The sequence below is a fragment of the Electrophorus electricus genome, chromosome 15, assembly GCF_041902795.1.
Source record: "Electrophorus electricus isolate QZ-2024a chromosome 15, ASM4190279v1, whole genome shotgun sequence".
NCBI lineage: Eukaryota > Metazoa > Chordata > Actinopteri > Gymnotiformes > Gymnotidae > Electrophorus > Electrophorus electricus.
Genome location: NC_137511.1, coordinates 14,779,917 through 14,800,467, shown reverse-complemented (window position 1 = coordinate 14,800,467; position 20,551 = coordinate 14,779,917). Strand labels below are relative to the sequence as shown.

Genomic DNA, 20,551 nt, shown 5'->3' with positions numbered 1-20,551 from the left:
CCATATTCAGACAGAGTAGCCTCAAACACCACTGAGTGTTACTTAATAATCATTTAAACCAGGAGAAACCTACTAAAGATCTTACAAAGCATCTCAATTTAAAATCAAGTGTGTTAGGTTGAGCCAAAGTCTCCAGGACAGTGCATTTCAAGGGAGCAGGGCCAGTTAGCCAACACATAGACCCTGTTATCGAGTCTGCCATTCTGGTGTAACAGACACTCACGTGTCCGTTTTTTGGTTCTAGATTTTCCAGTAGAACATCATGAGCTCCAGCACGGCCCTGTACTCCAACGTGAGGCACTGCAGCAGTGCCCGTGGCATCTTTGCAGATGTTGACTGCAACTCCAAGAAGAGACGCTACGTGCGCAAAGACGGCAGCTGCAACACAGCCTTCCAAAATGTCCCCGGTGAGTGGCAACGGTACGTGGTTGACATCTTCACCACACTGGTGGAGATCCGCTGGAGAGTCATGTTCTTGACTTTCGCCCTGTCCTACATATTGTCCTGGCTCCTATTTGGGACCCTGTATTGGGTCATCGCGCTGGCTCACGGCGACATGAATGACCTGACCAGTGAGCCATGCGTCTACGAGGTCCACAGCTTCACTGCGGCGTTCCTCTTCTCCCTTGAGACGCAGTCCACCATCGGCTATGGCGCTCGAGGCATGTCCGAGAACTGCATGGTGGCCATCGTCGTCGTCACCATCCAGGACATCATCAGCATCTTCATCGACACTTTCATAATAGGAATCGTTGTGGCCAAGATGGCGTCAGCCCGGAAGAGAGCCCAGACGGTTGGCTTCAGCAACACCGCAGTGATAAACCTGCGCGATGGACACCTGTGTGTATCCTGGAGGGTAGGGGACTTCCGTCGTAACCACGTGCTAGAGGGCATTGCCCAAGCCCAGCTGATACGACAATTGGCATGCACAACTGGCAAAATTGACATATCCTACAATGACTTAGAGATACAAACCAAACATATAATTCTTGCCATGCCAGCCACCATTGTCCATAGAATCAGTCCCAGCAGTCCTTTCTACAAGATGAGTCTGCAGGACCTGCAGAGAGAGAGTTTTGAGCTGGTGGTGTCTTTCACCTACATAGACGACCTCAGTGGGATTACCCACCAGACGCGTACCTCCTACATCCCCAGTGAAATAATGTGGGGTCAGAGGTTTCAGGAAATGCTCAAAGTTAACAGGAAGTACTACAAAGTAAACTATTCCCTGTTTCACCAAACCATTAAGGTTCCATTGCCTGAAATCAGCGCAGAAGAATTTGAACAAAGCAAGCCTTCCCAAAGCCCTAAATACGAGCTGCCACATGCCAACCCACTGACATTATCTGTGGAGATATGATTGGAAGAAATCCTGGGTTAAAAAATGCATAATAACCAGAAATGCTATTCCAGAAGCTAAACCACAATCAAGTACTGGACCTAAAGGATAATGCAACGCCTAGGCTACATCAAATAGACATCACATAGGGTATTGCTTGTGTAGACAATAGCATTCACTCACAACACAGAATGGTCTGTTTAATGCTAAAATAAATACATCACATCATGTAAGTGCATTGTCACAGATGTTATTTTCTTCAAAACTTCAAAACAAGAACATCCATAGAACTCATCTACTGGTAGGCTTCTGAACATACAGCCTAGTAAAGATGCCTGCATTGAAAGATTATCAAGAATATCATTTTTTTTTTTTTCAGATACATTTTGACAGGTGGGATCAGTTCCAAAATGTGTTTGATGGAAAATGATCAAAACTGCAAACATTAAACATAAACCAATAACTAATGGATGAATTAATTAATGAATACAAAGATGAATATGAATAACCAATCTTCACCAAACCACACAATCGCTTTGGGTCTAAACATTGTCTATTAGGCTCAGCCCAAAGAATATGTGGGTCTAGAATCATCGCAAAGGAAAGATTAACCAAGATCAGCCCTGTGAGGCTTCTGGGACCCTGGGAGGCTTCTGGGATGCAGTGCATGGTGTAGGCACGGCTGTGACTCTTTCGCACATTCCTCATCATTTCTCACATCTAACTGCACCTTTTCCATTTTGATTATTAAAAGCATGCATTTAAATGTTACTACAATATAATGCACAATGTCTAATGTGGGGAGAAAACAGGCTGACAAAGACCCAGAAGGAACTTCACCACCTGTGACTATCATAAACATGGCAGAGATTAGCTGGCTCCTGGATGAACGGGGAGCCGCACTCCCCGCCGACTTTGACTCCTCTTTATCATCACTGGCATCTAAATTAGACAACATCCATTCTACAGTGTCTGATCGTGGACAGCCCCACACCTCCCCTTGAATCCAGTGTCACAGATTTTGCCCTACAACTACAGCAGCTGCAGGTGTCTGGCTCTACCTTACAGGAACGCAACAGCACCTGGACAACCACAGCAGATGTCAGAACATTCATGTTGTTAGCGTACCTGAGTCGGAAGACCAGCGTCCTATAAAGGTTTCCTCTCCGATCCTTCTCAGTGTGATCCTTGGCAGTCGAGTCCCCCCACTCATCCAGTGCCGGACAGAGCCCACTGAAGCCTCACACCCAAAGCTGGTCCGCAAGGCAAACCATGGCCCATCATTCTTTGATTTAGCTGGTATGAGATTAATGGTTGAGTGATCCATGAGGCTCTACAGTGATGAGAGCTGTTGTTCCAGGGGTGCTAAATCCATTTCTTCAAGGACTACAGCACAGATGTTATATAGCAGCAAACCAAATACAAACCCCTCATGGCTCAGCTTTACAAAAATAGTTTCCAGCATGCACTGCTTTATACAGCCAAAGTACACATTACACTGCAGTCTGGTGAGAAGAAATGGCTTCAGTCCGCTCCAGAGGCCAGTAACTTTCTCAGCACACTGAATGACCCTGGGGAATCAGGTTCTACGTAGTGCTGTAGGTGATAATCACCATTATCTTTTGTGAGTATGCTATAAGGAGCAGAATACACTAGATTGCTTATTTATGTTATAACTGCATACTAACAAGTCTAAAATATGGCTTCACTTTATTTTATTAGGTCACTTTCGAACCATAATATCTTGACTCAGGTGACTTGGTCAGTTCAGTTCTACTGTTAAAAACGAGGCTATTGCACTCACTGCACTTACTGTATTGCTTTTTTCCTTAAGCCGCAACCACAATCTTTTATTAATTTACAGATTCTTATCATTTTATATTTTGCTCTTTTTTTCAGAGATACTTATGTCTGTGAGGTTAGGTTTAAACTGTAGTGGTATGGGGGTCATAGGAGTTAAGAACTAAAGGACGTAGTTTATTCTACTGGAGTTGTCCCCTTGCTGACTGCACTTCCAGTTGTGTGCTTGGGGGATGGGGTGATGAAGTGTGGCTGCCCTTTTGTTTGCTAAATTCTTCATTGTTCCATGTTATTTACGCTGTCGTTGCATTTTCTCTTCTCTTTTTACTTTCTCCCATTGTTACCTCAAACATTTTTCACCCCTGTCCAAATAAAGTATTGCTCTCTCTGATGACTGGTGTGTTACTGGGCAGTGCCAGTTATTCATTTTGCCACACAACCTCCGACACGCTGCATTAGTGTTGGAGCATCAGGCACTGCACTAAGGGCGGTTAGCTACAATGATGAAGGACTAAATTCACACCTAAACAAGGAGATTAACCATTTAACTAATCCAAGTTCCAAAGTAGAATTCATTAAAGAAACTCACCTTAAGCCATCAGATCGCCTCAAAGTCAATGGGGTCTGTGTTGGCCAGTTCTACCATTCGTCATTCTCTAGCAAGGCTCGAGGTGCAGCAATCATTATTCATAAATCAATGCCGTTTTCAGGCTCCAAAGTCAAATCAGACTCAAACAGGCGCTTTGTTATAGTTGTTGGGAAAATATTTGGCACCCAAATCATTCTTGCCAATGTTTATGGCCTAAACTGGAATAATGAGGGCTTTTTAACATTATTATTTTTACTTCCTGACTTAAACTCAAGTTAGTTAATACTTGGAGAGGATTTTAACTGTTGCCATGACCCCAGCTCAGACTGTTCCTCTAACAAACCATTTACCCTCTCTAAATCAGCAAAACTCATTCTGTCATTTTTAAAGCAATTTGCCAAGTCAGATGTCTGACATTGTTTTAGGCCAAGTACAAGACAATATTCTTATTTCTTCCCCCGTCCAAAATACTTTTTCACAGATTGATTTTTTTTTTCTTCTCCCCCTGTTGGTTCCTGCTCATATAACCCAAAATAATATCTAAACATGTGGTTGTCATAGTAGAAATCACCTTCTCAGGTGGATCCTCAACTTGGTCCCTTGGATCTGTTTTCACTACTGCTGTTGGACGCAGAGTTTAAGATTATAAACAACTGCTTTGACCTTTTCATCTCAACTAATGTCAACATCAGGTACTTCTGCAGCTATAATCTGGGAAAAAGCAAAGTTTACCTCAGGGGAGAGATCATATCTTACTCTTCTCATCAGAGAAGAATCAATATGGAAAAAGAGATCCAGCCTCTTCAAAACACTGGCAGAACTGAAGACTATGAATGCAACTCAGCTCTGAGCCACTAAGACAGAATATGATACCCCAGCTTCTAAAGCTGAAATGTTACAAAAGCCCCATTACTCAGAGTTTGTTGATGAAGAAACTAAATTACTTTTATATCGTTTACACATCTTCATCCTCACACCACAGTACTCAGATTGGCACTTCCAATGGCAACACAGCTGGCCCATGATTAACCAACAGTTCATTCATTTTTACATGGACCTGTTCACTTTTGAGAGTGACTACTGAGACACAATGCAACATTTTCTTCAGCTCTTTAAATCCTCCTAACACTGACTCAGAAACAACCTCTAGGCTAAAACAAACCTTTTACCATAGACAAGGCTGAAAACTATTCATGCAGAACAGAAAATGCCCGGGCCCTGTAGCAGAATTTCTAAATACATAAACAAATTAGCATCACTGCTACTTAACATGTTTAATGAATCCTCTGAATCTGGAAGCTTCCATTACTGTCCCTATACCACCTAACATAAGCGCAAGGACCCCTGTTCTGCCATCTGTTATTGATACAGCTCAAATAACTTTAATTGTGAATGTTAGATTATGTTATAGTGCTTCTACTTGAGATGCTAAGATGCAGCGAGGAGATCTGGTCTCAGGGATATCATGGGCCAAACAGATGCATTCCTCAGCTTCAGCCTGTGTGCACACTAACAACAAACCAGGATCTTTCCCCTGTTTCTTCCCTCTGTGTTGGGGGAGGAGACTATGCTGCTTGCTCATTCACCATAGCTACCAAGCCACTGGCGGAGACCCTAAGGTCTATACAAAGATGGTGGGGGTCTCTAGATGGGGTTGGGAGCACAGACTGTCATTGTAAACATGTGACTATTTGCTATTTATTTCCAAGCCTGACAAATCTATTCTCATAGCACTAGGGGTACTGGGACAGCATAGCTGGATAGAGCTCATGGCAGTTACCTTTGCTGGTAGGTTACGTCCAGTATCACAGTAGCCAAAGTGTCTTTTCAGTACTTTTAATACCAGGGTCTCAACTTGACTAAATATTTTAATTATTTATTTGATAAAAATCCTTTATTCACTTATTTAGCTGATGATTTCCACTGCTGGTCATTCCGTCCTTTAACTCTGGCTGGTAGGATAAATACTATTAAAATGAATATACTCCCTAGATGTTTATATCTACCTCTTTCAGAGCATCTCTGTTATTCCAAATCATTTCTATCCTTATTCAGTAGGCTTACTTCCCTGTTTATTTGGCCTTAAAAAGTTCCATGGATATGGAAAAAGATTTAACTGAAGCCAAAGAAAATGGGTGGACTGGCCCTCTCTAATTTCCTACTTTACCACTGGGTGGCCAATATGCATTCTACCATGATTTGGTCCTTTGAGAAGCAGAGAGACTAACCATCCTCCTCAACCTTGAGCCTGACTTCCTTTTTCCATTTTCCTACCCTCTCCTCTCCATACTAGTATTCTAGTAAGCTTACTGTTAAAAATAGTTTAATGATTTTGGATCCAGTTTATAGGGCACTATGGTCTCTCTGCCTCCAACTCACTCTCTTTCTCCACAGGAGTGTATATGTTCACACTACCGCTTTGTTATGATCTTTATATTCAAACTCATTATTCCCCTTTCCATCTTAGGTGGTGTGTATGTGTTATGGGGTGCTTATGGAATCAAATTTACATTTACATTTTATGCATTTGGCAGACACTCCAGAATGACTTTCAAGCATGTTACAGAGGTAAGTGAGTGTAGTGTTAGGAGTCTTGCTGAAGGACTCTTATTGATATAGCATAGAGCTCTTGCCTGGATGGGGTTTGATCGCTGCTCCCCCAGCCACATGTAATCACGCCTAATCAGCGTGTTTGAATCATCTAGAGCCAAGCTGTTCAGATATTTACAAATCTGTGACTTTGTAAAAACTTTTATAACTTTTTTTTAATATTGCTCTTGCTTCTCACTCAGTCCAATATTAGAAATGGTCCCTTGAAATAAAGGCCAAATTTCCAAATTATATATGTTCTTATATATACATTAGCCTTCATCCCCTCTGACCCCTGCCCAGTTCTCTTAGTGCCACGTGGTCCAAAGATTATGTCCTAGATATAGATACTGAGACTTGTGAAGCAATCCAGGAGCAAGTGCACAGCTCATGTGTTTGTGCTCGCAATGCAGTACAATGGTGTCATTATGTGCAGCAAAACATACTGCTGTAAGAGGAAACCACCTCATATGTGTCCAGGTCTCGGCTCTTGTCTGGTAGGTACCACCATAGTCCTGCCAATATTTTACATATGATCTGGACCTCTGTACTGACTCACTTTCTGCTGTTGCATCTAAAGACACTGGCCCGCTCATCCTTAGTCAGCTGTTTACAAGCTTTACCAGTGGGCTACATGCTGCCTTCACATGTTTCACACTTAGTTACTGCAGAAACCCACACCCACCTTCCCAGTACCTTTGGATAAAAGATGCCTTTATTTTATGAAGGTGAAAACAATCAAGTATTCATTTTGAGGCTCCGATCAGACGTTTGTCCAAACATAGTTGCTGTTCTTAAATTATGTTAACAACACCCAGTAACTAAGTTAACTGCAGTCACTAAGTACAGTCTCTGTGTACTAGTGAGTAGAACACTGAGTACTAGTGTTCACTGTACACATTCTGGTACACTGTACACATTCTGGTAACTCCCTCCTTTTACCCTATTACATGACTTTATATTAATTTATCTTGATTTGTAGGTTGGGTTAATTTATGTTAGTCTGTAGGTTGGGTTTATTTATTCATTCATTTATTTATTTTTTGGTTGTTGGCTTTGTATTAATTTTATTTGGCTGTTGTTTCTTCTATTTTTGGGGGGGTCTCCACCCCCAAAAAGGAAAGGTGACCCTGAAGATAATACAGTACATCATAATAAACTACAAAGAGAGCTATAGAGTTAATTGTATTTTTATTGGGATAATCATATTTTCAATGGGGATAATTACATTTTCTGTGAATTAATGATAATTGAAATATAAGCTTTATGTTTTCAGCCTATACAAAAGTGATGAAGAGCAAAGAAGCAACTTGTGTACAAGGACTAACTCACTGAAACTGATTTAAAAATGTTTCTGCTTTGCTTATTGTGTGTTTTAGACATTTATTATATATTTAGAATGAATCATATAAGCTACTGACAAAATATTTGGCGTTATGCATCTGCTATGCATGACCACATGTCTCTTATGTGTTTTTATATAATTTGGAAAAATATATATGAATTGGAGAAATATAGACTATCATATTATTTCCATAGTGATAGTCCATATTGCATTTGCCTTTACATTAACTGCACTTAGGCTACTAACACAAGTTTGTTAAATGCTGGTATATACTCAATATGGCCATTATAGACTTTGTTCACGCTCTAGGAATATCACACAAATACACACACACACACACACACACACACACACACACACCTGACCAGGCTTAAGGCACCATATTTCTTTGACATCTGAAAAAGTGCATCACCCCTATTTCACCGTCCAAAATGACCCACATAATCCCAAACACTTACGCATGTTATATACTAGGCAATGCATTGCGTTACAAAGGCTTATGCTGACACCTGACTTATTTAGAGCGCCGGAAAATGTTCATCTAGATTGGTTAGCGCAGACTTTGTGCCTCTGCATGTGGATGGTTTCCCCTCAATTGGCTATGCCTTGAAAGGACATGAGGAAACACTAAGCCTCCAGCCCTCCACCTTGTGGTTAGAGGCAGTTCTCACCAAGCCTCGCATTAAATCGACCCAGAAGGTAAACATAAGCTGCGCGCAGTCGGCCAGTTCGCGCACCGTAGCGCGGCTATAAATAGTCGGTATTATTTATAGACTGAACAAGAAAGGAACTAAAATAAGACCTGCAAAACAGCTTTACAAACAAATTCAAACACGGCTCATTGCATATGATTACTAAAGCAGTGTGATATTGTACCATGTTGAAGCACGCAGCAGTCCGAAAGGGCAAGGAAACGCGAGCTCGTGCTAGACAGGGATAATTAATTATCCCGTTTTGAAGAGAAAAAAAAAAAAACTTAAGTCATGCCGATTTTCATTTCCTTACATCATTAAATATAAATAAATAAGCAAAGGTCCAAAAAATACAAAAATAATAAATATCTCATTTCAATACATTTGTTAGAATGCATGGCGCGATGGTTTAATGAAGTCAGATCTGAGTTGTAGTTTAAGAGATGTGAACTGATTCTGCTATGTTAACCCAATATTTGAATGTCGTTCCTCTAAACCCATACTTAAAACCTAAAAATAAGCAATTTGCTGCAAGATACTTGGCATGGATTAGACATCCGGGTGAAAGTGAATGTTTGGAATACTCCTAATCACAGTATCAGAAATGACAAAACATAATCTGCGTGATTCCTGATAAAGTTATACCCATTCGAGCTCTAGCGTGAATGATGTTAGACTGGATCTTTCCCGATCAGACTCTAAGTGCCGAAGAGGGAAAGTTATTTAAACGGTTTCATCCGCTTCTTCATTACCGCGCGTTGCACGCAGTATCTTTAATGTCTTGTCTGTTTTACAATCTGTTGATTTAATTGGAAAGAAAAAACGTAAATTAAAACATTACTTGGCGTTAAATTAAGATGAAGCCAGTCCTTCCAGATCTGCTGTTGGCCGTTGCATAATCTAGGAACAATAAGTCACTTTACTTCTCCGTTTATTCTTTGCTTGATTCGGTGCCGCAAATGAATTTATCAGCGTCCGCGACCTCCATTTGTACCTGAGCCAGGCGATTGGCTGGGGCTTCAGCAGGAGGCGGAGCTAGCCGGTGTAGGGTATTTAAATTGTTTGGAAGCCCCGACAGACGAGCACATGAATAAGCGCATATTCGGAACCAGTTGAACACGTGGACGACTTAGTTTTTTTTTTTTGTATCGCGCCAGTATCCCAGTCGTAAATGTGGAGACAACACGACATCAAGATTAAACGTGCCGTTGGATATACTGGAACCAGCTGTTTGATGTTTATTTAGGCTACCAATGATTATCAGGTAAGGGTGAATAAACGTCTGGGATGTTGTCGTTAGCAGGCTTGTAGTAATACTTTAAATGGGTGAGCTGGTCTTGGCATTACAAAGGAGTAAAGACCAAAGATACTGTAGGAAAAAGTGCAGCCCCTGTGCCTTTCATGCGGAATGTAATAGAAGGTCCTCAATGAAAGTTCAATGTGGATGATGCGGTACCGGAAAAGCTGCAGGCGAAATAGCTGTGTGCTTGGAACCAAACAAATCCGTGAGCTTTCTGTGCAGGGGAGAATGAAAGATAAATTATTTAGGAACGTAATGTTAAAATGTGTATCGTAGTACAAATGTATTGATGAGTAAAAGGTATCCGACACGGATCGTCAAGAGATTTTGATATGACCTAAACAGCGATTAAACGGAGAGATCCCAGGTCATAACTGCCCTGCATTTAACTTCAGTCTCATGTAACCCATAGTGTCTCTCTACCCTGCACCTGTTGTAACTTGTCGTGCGCTTTTAACTTTGGCGTTTCCATAGCAGCCTATATTCTCCTTCAATTAGTCAGCATAAAGTCAGACGTTGTATGTCCTGTAAAAGAGCCGTGCACCCTATATCTATGTCTTTTTGGTTTTGTACTTTTATTCAAAATTTCGTGTGCTTCTCATCACCTCTAAATACTCGCAGCCCCGCGGTTATTTCGGGTAATCCTCGCAGCACAGCTGCGCAGTTGTCGGGCTTGTGTTGGCTGGGGCTCAGCTGGTCAACAGGCCGACGGCAGGATGGGACGGTTCGATGTTGTTTTACCCGACCGTTTTTTTTTAAACCCAGTTGTGTTCGTGATGTGCTGCAGACACTTATCTGACAAACTGATTAGATGTTGTTTGCTTTTGGTAATTCAATCATACGAATAGTAATTACAGCGAATAAGGAATTTCCCCAAAATCAAATCACATAAATATGTGGAACAAGCATCAAAAGCATGTGTTAAAATGAATTTTATGTAAGATTTTCCACCGGTTTTCCCTGTTCCACGCTATTAAAATAAACACTTTTCCCAGACATAAACAATGTCATATTGCATTTCACACAGGAAATAACCGCATCTGTTAAGCCGTTTCATCGCGTCGTCAGGTATTAGATCATTAACGCTTATTAAGACAACAGAATATTTTGCCATGTTCAACCATCAGAGTTTAAAGGATACACTGTCTAACTTTGTCCCAAATCAGTCTGACTCACATTTAGTTGAAACGCTATTAGTGTTTTACACTAAGATGATCCGCTATAAGATGACAATGTAGATAGTTTAATGCAATGGACACAATCAAATGCCACAAAAGAAGGCATGCAGGAATTTGGGGATCAAAAATCTCCTTGCTGTGAACGTTTATTGTGTTTGCACACATCACAGATGAGAACTGCTACTACTACTACTACTACTAATATTAATAATAATAATAATAATAATAATTATTATTATTATTATTATTATTATTATTATTATTATTATTAAGAATATTCATCATCATAATAATCATACTGTAATCACTTTAATCATAACCTCTTTATAGTCTTTTCCATTAAGCAAATTAACATTCTATGCATTAGGAGGATAAACATAATAATCATTTTTAAAAAAATATCCACAATCTTTTTTAGTGCTGGTTGCTAGGATGGTGAAATCACATGGTGGTTTTAAACACGTAGAACAGACTAAGGGCCTTAATGAATGATGTGTTAGCTGCGTCAGGTATCCCTTACAGACCGTTGTACAGCTGGGAGATGATGTCCCATTGGATCAGCTCTCAAGTCCCATACATCTTTCGGCAGTGCACACTGCAGCTAAATAGGTTTAACTTGTTTTGTTTTCCTCCTCTGCTGGAGCTCGACCAATAGTTTGTCCTCCCGTGTCTAGTTATTACATACTCCATCATCTTTAATGCATTAGGCATCAGGGCTCAGTACGGTAAGTGGTTCCTTGCCAGCTCAAATATCTTTCCCCATATAAAAGAAATGTAAAAATTAATTTCAGCAATTAATGAGGTCAGAAATATCATGCAGCAGAACATGTTCCACAGAAATATAAACAAGCATTTTCCTTTAAGTTGCACTGATTATCAAATATACATCTGTGATAGGCTTCTTCCCTGTATTTTAGAGAAGAGCACCCTGGTCAGCACACTGAAAATAATGTGTTTTAGAGTGTTCCTGGAAAAGTTTCTGGCACCCTGGTGCCAGTTAGAGAAATCCAGCCAGTGCACTGGTTAAAGGACAAAGTCATGCAAAACATTTTCCATGTTCTCCGACTGTGATTAGCAAAGTATGCGAAAATGGGCATTAATAATGCACCAGTGAGCAATAAGGCAGTTGGAGTGTGGAGCTTGTGACCAATATACCCATGTGGCATTAACAAGTGCTTCAAGCAACTACTGGAAATAAGCATTGCACTCGATGCAATTACATGTTCTTGTCTGCTTATCTGTAATCGTAGCAGCACATTCATTGTTTGCTCCACAGGTGGCATCATGCAAAAATGGATTGGACAAAGCATTGTTGGAAAGACGGTATTAAAATTAATAAGATCATTTCCATGGGATCAGAAATTGTGACTTGGAGACAAACTTTGAAATTATCTTGTCATAATATTGCTGCCAAGAAAAAAGGCTGTCAATCAAAGATGGACCATCAATCATTTTCCCCACAGTTTTTTTTTAGCACTGAACACTAGGGAATGACAATCTAAGGTTACTAGGGTTATCTTATATTATTAAGAACTAAATGATGTATTTTTGGCATGACCTGCAGTTTTGATCTAACCTCAGGGATTAACCATAGTCCTCACTGGCTTCACAGTAGTACTTCTGGTTTTTAAGTGGAACATGTATCAACATGTATTAACATTGGTTTCAGTCCCAACAAACACTAATCACGGTGTTTGGTTAAAAGGATAAGACTGAAGTTCCAAAATCTTAATCTTTAAACCTGATGCCTGAGGACAAGTGAGCTCCATGAGAAATGCGTTTCAGATTGAACGTCTAGCTTTCAAGCTTACACACTTAGACTCTGAAGTAGACCACAGAGAGGATGTTGTATTTCTCAGGTTTCATCTTATTAAGACTAAACCGTCTTTGCCTTCTCTGGTTTCAGTTAGGATGCCCCTCTGATGAGATCAAGGGAGCAGATGAGAGCAGACTGATCAGCACTCCCTTGGCTGCGTTGACCTCTCCGCCAGTCAGAAGGTCCCTCTGGAGCAGAGCGACGCCTCCTGCGTCCTGCTCTGAACAGTTCCACCGTTTCCTGCTTGTGTCGGTCCCCGTGAGCGTTTCAAAACTGTTTCTCCAACGCTTTTTCCAGAAACTCGGACTGTTTTCCAAAGCAGAATCAGCACAGGCCTCCCAGACTGAGGTGATGGGAAGTGTGCGGGCCAGCCGCTACAGCGTCGTGTCATCAGAGGAGGACGGGATGAAGTTGGCCACTATGACGGTGCCAAACGGCTGTGGTAAGGGGAAGGGCAAGGTGTACACGCGGCCCCAGCCCCAGCCCCAGAGCAGGTTCGTTAAAAAGGACGGACACTGCAACGTGCAGTTCATCAACGTCAGCGACAAGGGCCAGCGATACCTGGCTGATATTTTCACCACCTGCGTCGACATTCGTTGGCGTTGGATGTTCATTATCTTCTGCTTGGCTTTCCTGCTCTCCTGGCTGTTTTTCGGATGCATCTTCTGGTTGGTGGCCTTCTTTCACGGAGACTTGGATAACAAAGAGCCCCAGTGCGTTTCAAACGTGAGCACCTTCACGGCTGCTTTTCTCTTCTCCATTGAGACACAGACCACTATTGGCTACGGCAACCGCTATGTGACGGACGAGTGTCCAATCGCGGTCTTCATGGTGGTCTTTCAGAGCATCGTGGGATGCATTATCGATGCCTTCATCATAGGTGCGGTTATGGCCAAGATGGCCAAGCCGAAGAAGCGAAACGAGACACTGGTGTTCAGCCACAACGCTACGGTGGCCATGAGGGACAATAAGCTATGCTTGATGTGGAGGGTGGGGAACCTACGCAAAAGCCACCTGGTGGAGGCCCATGTACGGGCTCAGCTGATCAGATCTCGCACTACAGCAGAGGGGGAATTCATCCCTCTGGACCAGATGGACATTGATGTGGGCTTCGACAGTGGCATTGACCGTATCTTCTTGGTTTCTCCGATCACCATCGTACATGAGATAGATGAGGACAGCCCCTTCTATGACATGAGCAAGCAGGATCTTGAAGGCTCAGAGTTCGAGATTGTGGTGATCTTGGAGGGTATGGTGGAAGCCACGGCTATGACAACCCAGTGCCGTAGCTCGTATGTGGCCGGCGAGATCCTCTGGGGCCACCGCTTTGAGCCTGTGCTGTTTGAGGAGAAGAGCTACTATAAAGTGGACTACTCTCACTTCCACAAGACCTACGAAGTGCCCAGCACCCCGCTGTGCAGCGCCAGGGAGCTTGCAGAGAAAAAATACATCCTATCCAATCCCAGCTCCTTCTGTTACGAGAACGAGGTTGTACTTCAGAGCAAAGAGGAAAAGGAGGATGGGGACCGGTCTGGGCTCGGGCCTGCAGGCACACACACCGACATGGGCTTGGACTGTGACTACAACCCGGCCAGTGTGCTCCCAGAACCCCGGCCACTGCGACGGGAGTCAGAAATATGACTCTGTACAGACCTAAAGAAACAGTCTGGCAGACTGCGCTTATTATAACAGGCACACTGAACTGAACTGAGGCCCTTAAGGGACGCAGACTTAAGCTGACGGTACAGCTGCAAGGAAGCATGAATAGACGAACTGAACAAGAGTGTTCTTATGAGTATGCATGGTTTAAAAACATACAAAAAATTATGTTGATAAAAGAAAAAAAACAACACCACAGATTTGAGGCATTGCACTGATTAAGGGGTGCACATAAAGGAGGGGTTATCCAGTTATGCAACACTCCCTTTTAGGCTGTTGCTTCTGTATGTCACAGAGTGGAGAGGATGTAACTGCTATGCAAAACTTGAAAATGTCAGGCATGTCTTCCTGTGCATTTATCCTGCAATGGCTGATATGAGAAGAAAGGTGTTGTCCTTAGTGGCAGCTACATAATTATTTAAAAACTCCCGTAGCAAACAGATTTATGATGGTCAAAAATCTTGATTCCTACACACAACTCTAGACACTGAAAAGTGTATGTTTTAATATTTGCACACTGTCCTTAATTTATCCTGGAATAATTCAATTCGAATGCCCTTTATAACTATTTTAAATCACAACAATGTAAAACAAAAAACAAACAAAAAAAAAAACACATTGTGAGAACCCTTTTAATGACTGCAGGTTTAACCCAAACAGGAGCACACCTGATTCCACTTGTTTAATCACTTGGCCTCAGTCTAAAAACAGCTGCTTACCTGTGTCAGGTATGCTCCTGCTGCAGCCTGACCAGACTTTTGGTTAGAAAATATAAAGTTTGCTAGACAAACATTGTATTAATACATCTGGTCTTTTTTTCCAGTACAGACAGAGGTGAGCTTAGTTTAGAATCCCATGTTACAGGGACTACTTTCATGTCTGATATCTAAGTCACTAGCAACCAGATAGTGTTACAACCACTTTATGAACCCCAACTTTTACACCTCTGAAAATAACATAATAATGAAATCCACCATCCGACAATGCAAATTCAGTGTATTTTATTAACACTCATACCACCATGTTTTTCTATTTTAAGTACAAACCCAAGGGCCATAGTTGGGTCAAAGGTACCACCTGAAATAGTCCTGTTGGGGACTTATGACTTAGGTGTCTGTGACCTGTGGTCACGATACAAACAGGTCCCTGACTGTTATTACAAGAAGAGTCAGCAGTTTGCCCTTCATGGGTCATTTGGGCTTAATTGTATGCCTCACAGGGGAAAATGCAAGGAACATGCCTGTTTACAGCGCTAACTCCCACAGGGTAAGACCAGTGTCAAAGCCAAACACAGCAGTCATCCCATCCACTGGGACAGACAGGGTGAGAATGTGCTAATGAATGTTTTTCTATACATGCTGCTATGTTGCATATTATAATAGGGTTTTGGAGATGACTGAAACCAAAGAGTATTCTAAACAATCTGTCATAAAGAATGCATCAAATTCTTATACAGGTGTTAAATAGTATGTCTAAGTCTTTCTAGGTATAAGTCCCAAAATCAACGTGGAGAGATACAAAAAATTCAGATATTTTACAAGTGAAGAGATTTTCATTTGTTTGTTTGCTCAATTCCCAATACACATTTATTTTATCAGCTATTTTCATATTCAGAGCCAAATGTTTGTGAGACAAAATAACATATAAGAAAACCCTTTAGAAATAAGGCTACAGGTTAGCCTCTTCTAAAGCCCATCCCTGACCCACCTTCAGTGTTACTAAAACATTTAGTGCTACACAAGTGTTTTGAGGTTATAAAAATTTTGCTAGGAAACCCACAGATTTAAAACATGTTGAGTTGAACATATATATTCTCATACAAAAAATAGTAGTTGTGCATGTGTAAAACCTGCACCTTATCATGGTCTGGAGATTTAAGGTAGCTAATATATGTAGAACTGGATAGAAAACAACACTATCCCACACTTTACCCTTACAAGGGTTAACCTGCTTAATAATAATAATATAGTTATGACTTCTCAACCAACACTAACCTCTAACTGCCTGACAAACTGCAATACGACTCTAATGGCTCATCCAGGTCGTGTACAAGGGCGGTGGAGCCTGTGGGATGATGGGTAACTGGACAGATACTGCACCACTGTGATCCAGTAGCCCAGTTGTGTCACCAGCATTGAGCTCAGGACTGAATATCAGATATGTGCCCAAAAGTGATCACATAGCCCTGATTTCATGATTTCTAGAGATATTCTGCTATCAAACTAGTCTGCACTTTAGCAGCCCCTTTAGTGAAGTGTCTACCAGAGCATATTCTCTCCAACGCTCTCTAAACGGAGATAATAAACCCAGACCAACAATTTTTGTTCCCCCCACATTGAAACACGCTACATATGGTATACTGAGTGTGTGAAGGTGTGAATTATCATGAATCGGTATTAGTTTTTGTTTTTAGCCTTTTATCTTTTTGCTGTTGAATTTGTTTTAGAAAAAAAAAAATACACTAGGTTAGTGGCCAATCTCAACAGGCCTGATAAAAACTGACCTACAGTCAACTCTGCCAGAAGCAGAAAAAGCCCCTTTAAATGATGGATGTTTGATGTATGGCGTTTCTCCTCCGTATGTAAATATCCCAGCACCTTTTGCAGTCTTTTTGTATCAGTCTTCCTTGTACTGCAAAACAATGGAATGTACAGATTTTTTATATTATGATTAATATTATTGAAGTTATTATTATTGTAATTATTGTACATTATATTTTATTTTCTTTTTTCAATAAAATATGGATGAATGATCAAAAGGACCTGTGATTAGCTAGATGTGTTTGACTTAAATAATAAAAATCAAAACATGGTATGGACTACAATTGAAAACGTGGCGTAATAACCATTTCAAGAGGTGTGAGATAATTTCTCAGTTGCATGTTCCTTTCTGAGTATCTGAGCATTTTCAATTAAGAGATTTTTGTGCATAATTTGATGATGTTCTGCTAGGGAAGGCAAAAGGTTGGGTGTTTTATTAAAGCTCTGACTGTGAAGCTTTTTCATTTTATTACACAAAACGTCTCCACAGCCCTCTTATTTTCGTAGATGGTGTTTATACTAAAACACTAAATTCAATTCATAGGTATGGGGTTTTGTTTTTTTGGGTTTTTTAAGGGTTTTTTTGCAGTTCCAAAGGAAACTCTTACTGCCTTCCATGCAGTGTTCTAAGAATTAAAATATTGAAACAAGACTTAAAAATACAAGGCATTTTGTTTAAATTACATTTTAAGTTGCTCATTTATCAAAGTCATCTTGGAGAATTGGATACAGTTTAGAAAGTTTAAGAGGTCATCTGTGTTTTAGGCAGATACTACATAAACAATTCATAATCCAGTGACCACTTTGTTGTACATTGCGCAGACCCAAGATACCCTGAGAGAGGCCCAGCACGTCTACATCACACTCTCCTGCTCAGTTATACCACCTGTCTTTCTCTTCCTGTTCATCACTCCATCATTGCTAAAAAGCCTAGTTGTACTAGCAGAAGGATAAGTTATATGGAAACAACGAAGAACATCTTAAGTCACTTTTGACAAGCGTGTCTGCTAAATGATGTGAGCATAAATGTCAACTGGGGGGGGGGGGGGGAGCTTTTTAAAAATTCACATTTTGATAACCCAGGGGAAAGAAAATGTCATGTCATGTTCCTTGCACCAAATATCACTTAGTGTCCATTACATTCGCATGGTGTTCTTCTGTTGTGTAATTACTACATAATTATTATCTATAATCACATCCATGCCTCTTCACTCAAAAACAACTAACTGAGCAGAAAATGACATGGTTTTACGCTTCTGAGAAATGAACTGTGTAATCCACTGTGTAATCCAATGTCATTATGTCAAGGTGAGAAACCCCAGGTTGTTGATGAGAGGAAATAGCATGTGTTTGAAATAATATGAGCTGACAGTGGCTCTGGCAGTTCCCTTCTGCCAGGGCTGGATTATAATGGAGATGCTCTACCCAGGTCCAGCTCAGTGGAAAATATCACCATCTGCAGGTCAGTGAGATTGACACTAATGTCAACTTAAGGAGTCTGGATTTCTGAAACCATGGAAAAAAGGAACAAACTCTGTGTGTGTGTGTGTGTGTGTGTGTGTGGAGATCTAGTCTATTTGCTAATGGTCATTATAAGGTCCATTAATAAGAAAGACAGACAGGAAGAAAGGGCCAGATGAGAGCAGCATGAAAGAGAGAGAAAGAGCAGATGGCGTCTATATAAGATTATTTTTCATTCAGTATTAAATCTTTTCACTGCATTAGATACAGTTATACATTTATAACTTACATTTATATGTAGGAACTTCCTTTCCACTCTTTGTAAAAGACAGCATGCGGGATATTTTTTTCTTTTAATATCCACATATAAGAAGAAGTGGTCTATGTATCATTTTACATGTTTAAGTCATTTATTCTATAATTTTTCATCAATTAATCTGTGATGATAATAGCGTCATGATCAGGTAAACAGTTAGGAAACCTCTCCATTTTAAAGGCACTCTGAAAAGCCTGCAGAACTTGCTCATTACAGAAATACAATTGTGGCAGTTAAGTTCAGCAAGGCACCTATTACAGAAGTTATAAGTGTAAGGCAGACCATATGAGTGGTTGAAAACACATGCCTGCGCTAACAGTCTCAGGTGCCACAGTTTGAGAGTGCTGTGAGCTGTGCTGCTGTGCTGGTGGGAAAATCTGTGGTCAGGAGTCACCCTTTTTCCGGTCACACCATTTAATATTCCATTTATTTATTGAATTATTCATTTCAAGGTGGTGACCAGGAAAAGCACGCCAAGGTTGTGCTTCCTGCTGGAAAGGAAGAGGAGTTCACATTGTTAAGCATGGGTTATTTATGTGCTGCTGTTTCTCAGTTACTCCAAGCATGCATTTAAGACCATCGGACGTGAGGCAAACTTCTGAGCATTCGGCTGCTTCAGAAGTAAACCAGCAATGAAAGAAGCTGAAAGATCCTTTTACATTTTCCCTGTTTTTTTCCCCTAATGGTCATTTTTTCCCCCTCAATGGTTATCACACAGAAATCTGAACGGAGGTAAATTGCCAAGGAATTAAATGTACACACCGTAACCTGAGCAGTGGTAAAGCACACAGAATTAAATGTACACAGAAACCTGACCAGTGGTAAAACACCACAGAATTAAAAGCACACACAGAAACCTGAATGAAGGTAAAACACCACAGAATGAAATGTATGCACAGAAGCCAGTAGTTAATTATAGACAGGTGTTTGTAATATGTGTCTAGTAATGCCAAAAACATTTTTTTCTTGGCATATGTTGTTTCCCAGGGAACAACGCATGAAAACCTATGGCTTATATGCTAACCCTCCCACTTGAATAATCTTGCCAGGCAAGCTTGCTCACAGAAAATTCCAACAACAAAATATATTTCCCATAAAGGACTTACTTCAGTCAAGACATATACCAAGTTCGCTCATTTTTTTTAAGAAAAATGCTTGAGAAAACAAGACCTGAGAAGAACCATGTAAATCAAACACCCTTGTGTAACACTTTCAACTGATTTAACCTCCTGCTACGCCCTGCACCTTTAAAACTCTCTGGCCAGCTGTGATCAGAAGCAAGGGTAAACAATGCAATGTCAGAAGGACCTGGGGTGAACAAACAATCACAAAACAATCCATCCTCCAAACTATCACCGGAACACCCTTCGAAGAAGTGTTAGTCTGGGAACAGCTCATAAACTCAGAGACCTGCGATCCTCAGGGCTGTTGTGTCTGTCTGCATCAGGGGGTTTCTGGCTTCACATGGCCCACACAACTCTCTGCTCAATGACACAGCCATGCTAGAAGAAGCCCCTCCCCAACCCCAGGGCAGGGGCATACATGACACTTGACACCCTGGGTCATTAGGTACGTGAGGTCAGCTGGTGACAGTTGCCAGAATGGCAGACTGTGGGCTGGAATTAAAGAATATCCATTTACATTTAACATATTCGGCATTTAGCAGATGCTCTTATACAGAGCAACTTAGAAAAGGAATCAATGCAGATACCTAGAAGAAATGCAAAATGTAAGTAATAAATCAAACAACTATAAGTGCAATACCAGACAATACCAAGCAAGATCCATCAACATTTTAGCTAATAGTACTTCAAAGAGGAAAGGTATGTGTCTACTGCATAGGAACACAGACATACATCCTGCAATTGGTCAACCACATGATAACCATGTCTTGCCATGACTGGAGAACTATTTTCAATAAGACATC

General features: G+C 40.9%; 1 protein-coding gene across 2 annotated transcripts; it reads left to right on the top strand.

Moving 5' to 3' along the window:
* The first annotated feature begins 310 nt into the window (after nt 1–310).
* kcnj2a (potassium inwardly rectifying channel subfamily J member 2a) lies at nt 311–17,414 on the top strand. 2 transcript variants are annotated; one of them, XM_081697729.1, is made up of 2 exons: nt 311–407; nt 12,739–17,414. In XM_081697729.1, exons 1-2 carry the CDS (start codon nt 330–332, stop codon nt 14,287–14,289), a joined length of 1,629 nt encoding a protein of 542 aa, XP_081553855.1. In that variant the 5' UTR covers nt 311–329; the 3' UTR covers nt 14,290–17,414. The 2 variants fall into 2 exon arrangements, 1 of the variants encoding a protein (XP_081553855.1); XR_014117198.1 differs by lacking the exon at nt 311–407 and adding an exon at nt 9,334–9,618 and having other exon boundaries at nt 12,739–12,876.
* The last annotated feature ends 3,137 nt before the right edge of the window (nt 17,415–20,551 follow it).